The sequence below is a fragment of the Schistocerca piceifrons genome, chromosome 7 (genome assembly GCF_021461385.2).
Source record: "Schistocerca piceifrons isolate TAMUIC-IGC-003096 chromosome 7, iqSchPice1.1, whole genome shotgun sequence".
Taxonomy (NCBI): domain Eukaryota; kingdom Metazoa; phylum Arthropoda; class Insecta; order Orthoptera; family Acrididae; genus Schistocerca; species Schistocerca piceifrons.
The window spans coordinates 414089131-414102319 of NC_060144.1; the positions used below are offsets into that span (position 1 = coordinate 414089131).

General features: G+C 41.2%; 1 protein-coding gene across 1 annotated transcript in view; it reads left to right on the forward strand.

The window, feature by feature from the left end:
• Positions 1–13189, forward strand: part of LOC124709128 — a 65402-nt gene that overhangs the window by 33152 nt on the left and 19061 nt on the right. Inside the window, exon 2 of the mRNA XM_047240789.1 lies at positions 733–947. Within this exon, the coding sequence (XP_047096745.1) occupies positions 733–947 (215 nt within the window). The remainder of the gene's footprint in view (positions 1–732; positions 948–13189) is intronic.

Consider the following 13189-nt stretch of genomic DNA (forward strand, 5'->3'; position numbering starts at 1 on the left):
ACGATCCAGAGACAAAACGCCAAAGTTCGCAATGGTGCTCAAAGGAATAACCCAGACCAAAAAAAAGCTCGCATGTCAAAGTCAAAAGTGAAATGCCTGATTGCGTGCTTCTTTGATTCCAAGGGAATTGTTGATAAAGAGTGGGTGCCTCCTGGTCAAACAGTTAACCAATATTACTACAAAGAAATTTTAAAAAGACTTCATAAAAGAGTTCTTCGTGTCTGTGCCAACATTGCTGATAATTGGATTCTGCATCATGATAATGCGCCATCCCATACTGCTCTGTCAGTACAGCAATTTTTAACATCAAAACAAATTTCAGTACTACCACAGCCACCTTATTCACCAGATATCGCTCCATGCGACTTTTTTCTATTTCCAAGAATCAAAACGGCGGTCAAGGGACACCATTTTCAAACAACACAAGATGTCCAAAACGCTATGACGAGGATTTTGGAGGATGTTACAGAAGATGAGTTGCAGAAATTGTACCATCAATGGCACAAGCGCTGGAAAAAGTGTGTGCAATCAGAAGGGAGCTACTTTGAAGGAGACAACACTAAACTTGACTAAAACGATAAGCAACTTTTTTTTTCACATCAGTCTCATTACTTTATTGTCGCACCTCGTATTTCTTGTGTATTCGATAAAGGTGCAGCTCCAGTTGCTTCTTTCTTGTCGTAATACGTTCTTCTTGGTGATGCGAATACAGTTACCACTTGTCTGTCGCAGGTTACAACGTGCACCTGGAACGGTGGTCTCTTCGCCTCGTCTACATGTCGGCTTTCGTCACAGCCGTAATCCTCAACGCCGCTTACTGCGCCAGAGTTGTCTCTCACCTGGCCAATTCGAACAGATCTCTGCCTTTCACAAATCTGGAGGAGGCGTACGCTTCTGGCTACGAGATACAAGTCGTGCCCGGAACATCTGCTGCTGAGACGTTTCAGGTATTCCTCACACATATAATTTGAAAAATAATCCTGAGCTAAATCATTTTTGCAGTGATTTGATTAGATTTAACTGCAATACAATACAGAACAAAGATAATGCGGTTAATCTGATATGTGTGTTTCTGCTCAGTCAAGTTGTGTAAGATATTTTTCAGAACTCCGGCAGATTGAAAATATGTGCTACATCGAGACTCGAAATCGTACACAAGATATTGCACAAATCTCCAAACACACAACCAAATAAGGACATATTAGATAAAAGTGGTGGTGACGAAACAGGGTTTGTCCTTTCGGCACAACATTCAAGGGACGTCTGGCGCAGATGTATACAAACAAGACGTTGAACACTCACTTCTCAATTGAAATACGTAGACCACGTTCAGAGGGTGCCACTGCAAGATGATTTATAGTATTTATCACCTATATTTTAAGGACTCTCGGTAGATGCGACACTGGTCCACAGCGCTAGTTGCAACGCGTACATCTCTACATTCACGACACAATCAGTTACTTCCTATATTGTTGACACATATAAATATGATCTCCTATGCACGTTACAATTATGGAGATGACAATAAATATCGTACACCGTACAACAAAGTGAGAACCGCTAAATTAATACGACTCAGAATTTTTTCCCTGCACATCTGAGGTCCTCTTTCTAATTTTGGGGCTTAAAGCTTTAGATCACTAAGTTATCGAAGGAAGATGAAAGCAATATCGCTACATCGACAGATGAAAAACGTTACCAAGTGATAAAACCTATTTAAGCTTGAAATTATATTTTTAAAATTTTGTGAAGGATATGACAAAGAACGCGTGAACCGTCACTGCGTTTCCCTAAGAAGAGATAAAAATTGAAAAAGTACCAGATCACAATCTTAGAATGTCTGGGTCAGCTTGCGTTTAAAATCAGCCATCTTTAAATTAACAGATAGTGTGTTACGTATTAATTACCATGCATTGGATTGGAACAGACAGCATTTTTTAAGTACTTCAGATATGCACTGGGTCAAGTTTCCAGAAGGATGCTGAAACATGATGTTTAGGTCTGTGCTACAGAAATCAGGCACGAAATTTTATAGTGAACTGTGCTATTACCCCACAATGGCAGCAAGTACCTAGATTTAAATCAGTTTATTACATCACATAAACAACGAGTCACACGTTCTTCTATTCCACTGGCAGAACGATCTACATCACGTTTATTGACACAGTGGTCAGACACTGGACACGTATATGGGACGATGACAATTGAAATCCTTAACCGACCACCCAGATTTAGCTGCCCTGTGGATTCCTGAAATAGGTTAAGGAAAATGTTCGTTAGCCCGTCTTCTCACAGGACGCAGGGCCCACGAGAAATACGGGCCCCGCACCGAGCTTGTAATGTCACACTGGTCGCCTTGCCTTCCATACTTCTTGAACACTCGGCTCTGTGCAGGGCCCACAGGAAATCAATATGTCAATGAAAGAAATGTCTTAAGTTTGTCGTATATTACCGAGAACTCGCAGGTATTTAAACATGGACTTAAGAATTATTAAACTCATCTGAAATAGTAACTCACTCCCATCAGGAGACGGCCACTGGCACTCATAAGACCTGTAGTGTCACGTGCTGTGACGCACGCCATGGGGCTCATATACCTCATTGGCAATGACGAGGAGCTGGTGACGTCACAGTGTGCAACTAATTATTCCACTACATTATGAGGCGTCAAAGGAAGAATCTGCCAAGCCTCATGGAGAGAACTGTGGCCAGTGAGATACAACATTGGTTTTAGGCCACAAGCAGAACTTAGGAGACGCTATATTGTATGAAGTTATAATATGGAGTTGTACTCCATGTTTGTTGGTTTTTATACTGTAGCAGACATAGAATCAATATAAGCTATTTCAAAGCACAAGCACATTGAGGATCTCATGAAAATCAAAGGTTTATAGTACGATTTTTTACATTGAACTGACAGAAAACTACATATTGGTAATTAAAGGCTTTTCGTATTGTAACTTGTGTACTGAGAGAGTATGTCATTTCATTGCTACGCACAATGAGAATTTATGAAAAGTGTGTCACTTCTGGTACAATTTGTCAGAGTTAAATATCAAATAAAGACATTCAGATATTTGTGGTTACAGCCTTTAGCCATTTGTAAAAAGGTTTATAGTACGATTTTTTACATTGAACTGACAGAAAACTACATATTGGTAATTAAAGGCTTTTCGTATTGTAACTTGTGTACTAAGAGAGTATGTCATTTCATTGCTACGCACAATGAGAATTTATGAAAAGTGTGTCACTTCTGGTACAATTTGTCAGAGTTAAATATCAAATAAAGACATTCAGATATTTGTGGTTACAGCCTTTAGCCATTTGTAAAAAGGTTTATAGTACGATTTTTTACATTGAACTGACAGAAAACTACATATTGGTAATTAAAGGCTTTTCGTATTGTAACTTGTGTACTAAGAGAGTATGTCATTTCATTGCTACGCACAATGAGAATTTATGAAAAGTGTGTCACTTCTGGTACAATTTGTCAGAGTTAAATATCAAATAAAGACATTCAGATATTTGTGGTTACAGCCTTTAGCCATTTGTAAAAATTACTTCGATACTGAATTTAGGTTCAAACTGTAGTATGAGCGATAGTGTCATAAACCGCGAGCAGTAGGGCAAGGCCGTTTTCAGCACACATTGCGGGTTGCCTATATCAGGGATAAACCTATTATTCTCATTTGATTGATAGGTCCTTAACCTATTGTTCTGCTAAGAGGATTAAGACATCCTGGGGATAATCCATCCTTTTGATGAACAGGTTATGACACCCTGGAGATAATCCTTCCTTTTGATTGAGAGGTCCTTAACTGCTCCCCCACCTCTCCCCATCCTCCTCCTCCCCCTCCACCTCCTCCTTCCCCATCCCTCTGGGAACACCTATCGCTGATACAAGCACACTTTTGATACCAATTTGATTGACTAATTAATTAAATCGATCAATTAATTAAATCCACCCTCTGGGAAAACTCCCAGCCCTCCCCCTTCCGGAAATTGGCGGAAAAAAACTCAGCTGATCGGCCATTTGGAGGGAAATCGATTGCAGTGTACGGAATATTGTTTAAACAATTTAGACGATGTGTCGAATATTGTTTATTTAAACAATTTTTGAGATACAAGGTGGTGTATGTAATATAGTTTATTGATTTAGTTAGAGAATTTGTCGGGAAATTGACTGCAATGTATGGAATACTCTTTACTTAAACAGTTTGTGGGTGACAAGGCAATAAGGAATATTCAAACAATTGTGGCGCTTTTTTATTCTGATTGAGTATGGAAACGCTGAGTGGGCTTATTTTATATTTTCTGCTGGAGTTAGGGATGTTAAGGCTCTTATTTTTCATTTTCCTAACTTTTCGAAGCATACTGGTATCTAAACACAGACGGGAATATCAGAACAATGACATATGTGAAAGTTCATGACATACGAGGTGCGACATTAAAGTAATGAGACTGATTTTCTTTGCAAGATGAGTCAACCATGCAGGCTTTCGTAGGCACAGTATCTTTCACCTTTGTCTATAAGCTGCTTCTAGTCCAAGCGGCACATCGATGCAACTGCTCAGCCGTGAGTTGTGCTCTAATAAGTTAACATGTGTTTGTGTCTCTCCTCAGGGAAAAATGTGGCAGCCGATCTGTTAGAGCAAACGGAAATCAATCCAGAATTGTTGAGCCGTGTTATCATTGGTGATGAAAGTTGGTTTTTTCAGTACGATCCAGAGACAAAACGCCAAAGTTCGCAATGGTGCTCAAAGGGATCATCCAGACCAAAGTCAAAAGTGAAATGCGTGCTTGTGTGCTTCTTTGATTCCAAGAGAATTGTTGATAAAGAGTGGGTGCCTCCTGGACAAACACTTAACCAATATTACTACAAAGAAATTTTAGAAAGACTTTGTAAAAGAGTGCTTCGTGTTCGTGCCAACATTGCTGACAATTGGATTCTGCATCACGATAATGCGCCATCCCATACTGCTCTGTCAGTACAGCAATTTTTAACCTCAAAACAAATTTCAGTACCACCATAGCCACATTATTCAGCAGATACCGATCCGTGCGACTTTTTTCAATTTCCAAGAGTCAAAACGGTGGTGAAGGGACACCATTTTCAAACAACACAAGATGTCCAAAAAGCTGTGACGAGGGTCTTGGAGGATATTACAGAAGATGAGTTCCAGAAATGTTACAATCAATGGCAGAAGTGCTGGAAAAAGTGAGTGCAGTCAGAAGAGAACTATTTGAAGGAGACAACACTAAACTTGACTAAAACGGTAAGCAACATTTTTTTCACATCAGGCTCATTACTTTATTGTCGGACCTCGTATTTCGAAACTCATTGTCGCTTTCTGCAGACGGACAAATTACGAGAATTTCATCGGCAAACTATTTTGTACAGCTCGAGAAACATTCACACTTATTGCACTGACAGTTAAACCCTGCAAAAGGGATCTATATATCATGAATGGAACGAAGTGTGGTACAATAGCCACCGTTTGAGATCTCCCGTGTGTGTGTGTATCGTCAGGGCGCCGCCACAAAGGTCAAAACAGCCCAATGTTCTAATTACAGATCACGTTACTAAACCGACCATGGACCGGATATCGACCTCCTTTAATCTCGCATCCCCTAATCAAAGCATCAAGCGGCGGCATTTTGTTGATCGGCAAATTCCAGACTCGCTTCACGTCTCTATGTCTCTCCAGAGGTCACTTCCTGCTGGTCTGTTTGAACCTACGTCTCCAAACACGAAGATGGAGGTGTTCATCTCTCCTCAGAATACTGTATTCCTGTTGCCTAATGCTGGACACGAAGGTTACGCTGACGCAGCTTTGATATCAGTAGAATGAAACAATCCATTTGCACTACCCTGTCAAATTAATTGTTTAGCAATTTGCAGGAGTTAAATAGATCGCTTAAAACACTCACTTCCACTTCACGATGATCCTTCTTCATAATAAAACATATTTTCAACGTTTGAGTATCACACGCAAATATTACGCAAATCAAGTAATGAAATTTCCGTCGCAAATAGATCGTAACGCCAAATACGAGGGTTGGAACTTAAATAGTGGCAACTATTTATTCACAACCGTTACAAAGGAGTTACATGTTTGCACCTGTTACTGTCCTTCAAAGTAGTCACCAGCGTTGTGTAGAACCCGTTGCCTGCGATGTGGAAGGCGTAGTATACCGTTAGCAGAACCTGTTCTGTTGATGCTGCGAATGGAGCGGTCTAAAGTTATGGTTATTCTCGTGTACGACTGTGGTGTTATCCTGCATTACGTTCCTCCACGGCAGACCATCAATGCACAGTTTTACTGGTCGTTTTTGGACATCGCCTGCGACTAGCTTTGCGAAAGAAGCGGCGACACTTTCTGCGCAACCCACCCATCATTTTGCACGACAATGCGCGGGCGAGTATAGCACAAGCTGTGGCTGCTCTGTTCGGTCGATGGGACTGGGAAGTACTGCACCATCCACCATACTCCCCGGACTTAAGTCCTTGTGACTCTTATTTCATTCCAAAGATGAAGGAATGACTTCGTGGCGTTCGCTTCAGAACTGTTCCAAAGATTCGACAGGCAGTAGACCGCTTCATTCGCACCATCAACAGAAGAGGCTCTTGTAACCTCCCAACAGATAAATTCCGTATCCTCGCAATAAAAATGTGACTAACCTCTCAATACAAATGTGACTCATATATAACCTTTCAATAATTAACTGACTGTGGATCTAAACTGGTAAACCTGGACGTCAGCAGTGCTGCGTCATGGCCCTCAAAAGTCATTCTGAATAAACTGAAAATTCTTACCTCAGTGATGTCGCCGGATAACGCGTATATATCTGCTCCTGTAAGAAATTTTTGTGGCACAGCCGAGTGCAACGCTGGACGCTAGATTTTGTTATGTATGAAAAATCAACTGATTTTATGTACGATAATTGGCATGACTATGGATGGGTGAAATTAGTAAAAAATTTAAATTCAGATGAATGACTGTCAAAAGTTATCTTTATAAGAAAGATTATTATTCAAAGATTTTTTTTGAAAACTTTTACTTAAGATTTTGATATAACAATAGTTCAAAAATCAGTTGCAGCAATTAACATATGCGCGCGGCAATAAATAATAAAATATTTTGCTTTTACCTTATGCTACATCGCTTAGGCACTGCCATCGATCTCCACGACCGGCGTTGGTAATTCCATACAGGACACAAGTGCTCTCTGTGAAGTATACAACTCGACAACTGCTCTCTAAGAGCGACCTGACCCAACCGCACGACTGCGAGCTACGACTCCTACTGCTGCCGACACTGCTCCCTGGTCTGCGATTCTATTGTAGCTTACATATCGCAGGCAGCGCATGAGGAATCCATCGAAGTTACATCTGCTCGAGTGCGCTAGCAATAAATTCTTTAGCCATGGACCTCTTACACTCTGCTAATGGTATACTACGCCTTCCACATCGCTGGCGACGGGTTCTACACAACGCTAGTGACTACTTTGAAGGACAGTAACAGGTGCAAACATATAACACTTTTGTATCGGTTGTGAATAAATAGTTGCCACTATTTAAGTTCCATCCCTCGTATATACGGTGTCTTGTATGCGCCCACCTCCACCACAACACTTACACTAAACATATCTGATGAAAAAAAAAAAAATCCTGACGATCACGCAAACTCGCGGTCACGAAGTACGCACGCCGACTGCAGGTATCCCTGTCCGCGCTGGCTGGAAGAGAGAGACCCACACCCGAATGCTTGCATGAACGGAATAAAACTATTGGAAACAATACACTGACTAAACCAGAGGTTGTACAGAGTTTCAGGGAGAGCATAAGGGAACAGTTGAGAGGAATGGGGGAAAGAAATACAGTATAAGAAGAATGGGTAGCTTTGAGGGATGAAGTAGTGAAGGCAGCAAAGGATCAAGTAGGTAAAAGGACGAGGGCTAGTAGAAATCCTTGGGTGACAGAACATATACCGAATTTAATTGATGAAAGGAAGAGCAAAATGGCTAAGCAGGGATGGCTAGAGGACAAATGTAAGGATGTAGAGTCTTGTCCCACTAGGGGTAAGATAGATACTGCCTACAGGAAAATTAAAGAGACCTTTGGAGAAAAGACAACCACTTGTATGAATATCAAGAGCTTAGATGGAAATCCAGTTCTAAGCAAAGAAGGGAAAGCAGAAAGGTGGAAGGAGTATATAGAGGGTCTATACAAGGGCGATGTACTTGCGGACAATATTATGGAAATAGAAGAGGATGTAGATAAAGATGAAATGGGAGATATGATACTGTGTGAAGAGTTTGACAGAGCACTGAAAGACCTGAGTCGAAACAAGGCCCCGGGAGTAGACAACATTCCATTAGAACTACTGACAGCCTTGGGAGAGCCAGTCCTGACAAAAGTCTACCATCTGGTGAGCAAGATGTATGAGACAGGCGAAATACCCTCAGACTTCAAGAAGAATATAATGATTCCAGTCCCAAAGAAAGCAGGTGTTGACAGATGTGAAAATAACTGAACTATCAGTTTAATAAGTCACGGCTGCAAAATACTAACGCGTATTCTTTACAGACGAATGGAAAAACTGGTAGAAGCCGACCTCGGGGAAGACCAGTTTGAATTTCGTAGAAATATTGGAACACGTGAGGCAATACTGACCGTACGACTTATCTTAGAAGCTAGATTAAAGAAAGGCAAACCTACGTTTCTAGCATTTGTAGACTTGGAGAAAGATTTTGACAATGTTGACTGGAATACTCTCTTTCAAATTCTAAAGGTGGCAGGGGTAAAATACAGGGAGCGAAGGGCTATTTACAATTTGTACAGCAACTATGTAACGAAGCAGGGTTGCCCACTGCTATCCTGTTTTGGTTTTACACTCCTTCAGTAACTTAGTTAAGCAATGAACTTTTCTTTTTTTTCATTTTCACTACTCAGATTCCGACTACAGATTCTGTGGCCTTCAGCCCCATAGCACAGAATTCAGAAACAGTTTAAATAAAATTCCCCTGGTAAAATGTATTATTTCAGTACATTCTAATGTCTATTCCGAAAGTAACGAGCTAATTACTTTTATTCAAAATGCATCCTATTAAAAGTTATGGGCAATGACGTATATTGTGCAATACATATTAAGTAAAATTCGAGTGAGGTAATAGATCGAATTCAGCTATAAGACTGTATCCAAAAGAAAGCCTAAATTTTACTGATTCCAGCAAAGCTTTTAAATTAATCTGAAGTCTATTAGTTAAACAGATAGTAAGACTTGAGATCTGTAGCCTGTATTGCTTTCAGTGCCAATTGTGACCAAACTACAGGGTTATTACAAATGATTGAAGCGATTTCACAGCTCTACAATAACTTTATTATTTGAGATATTTTCACAATGCTTTGCACACACATACAAAAACTCAAAAAGTTTTTTTAGGCATTCACAAATGTTCGATATGTGCCCCTTTAGTGATTCGGCAGACATCAAGCTGATAATCAAGTTCCTCCCACACTCGGCGCAGCATGTCCCCATCGATGAGTTCGAAAGCATTGTTGATGCGAGCTCGCAGTTCTGGCACGTTTCTTGGTGGAGGAGGTTTAAACACTGAATCTTTCACATAACCCCACAGAAAGAATTCACATTGGGTTAAGTCGGGAGAGCGCGGAGGCCATGACATGATCATGATCTCCACCACGACCGATCCATCGGTTTTCCAATCTCCTGTTTAAGAAATGCCGAACATCATGATGGAAGTGTGGTGGAGCACCATCCTGTTGAAAGATGAAGTCGGCGCTGCCGGTCTCCAGTTGTGGCATGAGCCAATTTTCCAGCATGTCCAGATACACGTGTCCTGTAACGTTTTTTTTGCAGAAGAAAAAGGGGCCGTAAACTTTAAACCGTGAGATTGCACAAAACACGTTAACTTTTGGTGAATTGCGAATTTGCTGCATGAATGCGTGAGGATTCTCTACTGCCCAGATTCGCACATTGTGTCTGTTCACTTCACCATTAAGAAAAAATGTTGCTTCATCACTGAAAACAAGTTTCGCACTGAACGCATCCTCTTCCATGAGCTGTTGCAACCGCGCCGAAAATTCAAAGCGTTTGACTATGTCATCGGGTGTCAGGGATTGTAGCAATTGTAAACGGTAAGGCTTCAGCTTTAGCCTTTTCCGTAAGATCTTCCAAACCGTCGGCTGTGGTACGTTTAGCTCCCTGCTTGCTTTATTCGTCGACTTCCGCGGGCTGCGCCTGAAACTTGCCCGCACTCGTTCAACCGTTTCTTCGCTCACTGCAGGCCGACCCGTTGATTTCCCCTTACAGAGGCATCCAGAAGCTTTAAACTGCGCATACCATCGCCGAATGGAGTTAGCAGTTGGTGGATATTTGTTGAACTTCGTCCTGAAGTGTCGTTGCACTGTTATGACTGACTGATGTGACCGCATTTCAAGCACGGCATACGCTTTCTGGGCTCCTGTCGCCATTTTGTCTCACTGCGCTTTCGAGCGCTCTGGCGGCAGAAACCTGAAGTGCGGCTTCAGCCGAACAAAACTTTATGAGTTTTTCTACGTATCTGTAGTGTGTCGTGACCATATGTCAATGAATGGAGCTACAGTGAATTTATGAGATCGCTTCAATCATTTTGTAAGAGCCCTGTACTGAATAATTCCGAGATCTGTTTTTATACTTTTGCTACCTATATTTTTTCTACGTAAAATGACTCCAGTCCCAACTTTGTAAGTGCATTAATTAAGAATTAAGTAAATTTGAGTAAGTAAAAATTATTGTTCAGGAGGGCTGCCCTGGTTATAAGTCTGGAATTCCCACTGCGGATGCATAAGTTAGTTCTGCGTTATTTAAATTGATACAGCTCACTCATGTTATTTGAGTAATAAAACTCAATAGTTAACTTCAAAACCAATTATAAAGGATCATTTTAACCCTGGAAAATTATAAACTATAATATATTAACAGAAATAGTCAAATATTCAATCACTCGTTTATATAAGGTCCGAGCTGGTGCAGTTCTCAGTTAGTTCTCGGTCAGATTCTCATGGAACAAAAGTGCGGCGAGTCGGTGCCGGAATATGATATGATAATACTTGAAACAGAAGCTTAACTTTTCCGGTCGGTACCAAAAAAGTGTAATTGTATTCGGTTTTGAACATTTAACGCGTATTGTGAACATTTTAAAGACTGGAAGTTTTTGACCTACCTAATGTGACGATTATTAAGTGTAAGAGGTCTGGTCACTTGAATATTTTGTTTGTGTGAGGTGATAACAAATAAATCGCGCTGTGGTTGTCATAAGTGTCCAACAATGAATACGGTCTTGACTTTTGATTTTGGAAAACATAATCTAGGATCCTGGCTTCTTAATTGCAGTGTGATTTAGGTGAGACCGACGCAGCTACCGAGAAGACAATATAGAATAGGCAAAGCAAGGTAGGTCAGGAACACTGCGCACTATCTACTGGGTGAGGAAATGTTTCACTACATCCGGTTGTGACGTGAACTTTAAGTGGCACTAATACAAGGACTCAGCCCGGCACGTTACAACCAGATAGCAGTTATAAGAGTCGAATGACATGAAAGGGAAGCAGTGGTTGGAAAGGGAGTGAGACAGGGTTGTAGCCTCTCCCCGACGTTATTCAATCTGTATATTGAGCAAGCAGTGAAAGAAACAAAAGAAAAATTCGGAGTAGGTATTAAAATCCATGGAGAAGAAATAAAAACTTTGAGGTTCGCCGATGACATTGTAATTCTGTCAGAGATAGCAAAGGACTTGGAAGCACAGTTGAATTGAATGCATTTTTTTTTTTTTTTTGGTCATCAGTCTAGTGACTGGTTTGATGCGGCCCGCCACGAATTCCTTTCCTGTGCTAACCTCTTCATCTCAGAGTAGCACTTGCAACCTAAGTCCTCAATTATTTGCTTGACGTATTCCAATCTCTGTCTTCCTCTACAGTTTTTGTCCTCTACAGCTCCCTCTAGTACCATGGAAGTCATTCCCTCATGTCTTAGCAGATGTCCTATCATCCTGTCCCTTCTCCTTATCAGTGTTTTCCACATATTCCTTTCCTCTCCGATTCTGCATAGAACCTCCTCATTCCTTACCTTATCAGTCCATCTAATTTTCAACATTCGTCTATAGCGCCACATCTCAAATGCTTAGTGTCTTGAAAAGAGGATTTAAGATGAACTTCAACAAAAAAAAAAAAAAATCGAGGATAATGGAATGTAGTCGAATTAAGTCGGGTGATGCTGGGGTAATCAGATTAGGAAATGAGACACTTAAAGTAGTGAAGGAGTTTTGCTATTTGGGGAGCAAAATAACTGATGATGGTCGAAGTAGAGAGAATATAAAATGTAAACTAGCAATGGCAAGGAAAGTGTTTCTGAAGAAGAGAAATTTGTTAACATCGAGTTTAGATTTAAGTGTCAGGAAGTCGTTTAAGAAAGTATTTGTATGTAGTGTAGCCATGTATGGAAGTGAAACATGGACGATAAATAGTTTGGACAAGAAGAGAATAAGAAGGGATCGGTTGGTAGGACATGTTCTGAGGCATCAAGGTATCACCAATTTAGTATTGGAGGGCAACGTGGAGGGTAAAAATCGTAGAGGGAGACCAAGAGATGAATACACCAAGCAGATTCAGAATGATATAGGTTGCAGTAGGTACTGGGAGATGAAGAAGCTCGCACAGGATAGAGTAGCATGGAGAGCTGCATCAAACCAGTCTCAGGACTGAAGACCACCACAACAACAACATTGATCAGTCGGGAATTTGCCGTCGCGATTGGGTTTTTAAAGGTACTATAGACTTTCTAAACTGATTCTCTCTACTACATTCGGAAGGAGGGAGGAAGGTCGTACTGTGTGACAGAATAGAAACTGCAAATACTACTGCAAGACAGAGTCCACTGCGATGAACCGAGAAGCGCTAAACACGAAGCACTTAGACCGCGATCCAGTGTATAGCAGTAAGCTGTCATGGCTAGTTGTCGGAGACGGCTGAAACACTCGCACATCCCGCGCACACCTGTACCGAGGGCCACACACAGAGCGCCAAACCCCTCGGACGCCACCGTTATCAATGTTCAGGGACGGGAGAATCTACACCCACGGCCGCAGTCACAGTCATGGACGCGCGTCAATGCCAGAGTGCACCAATCCT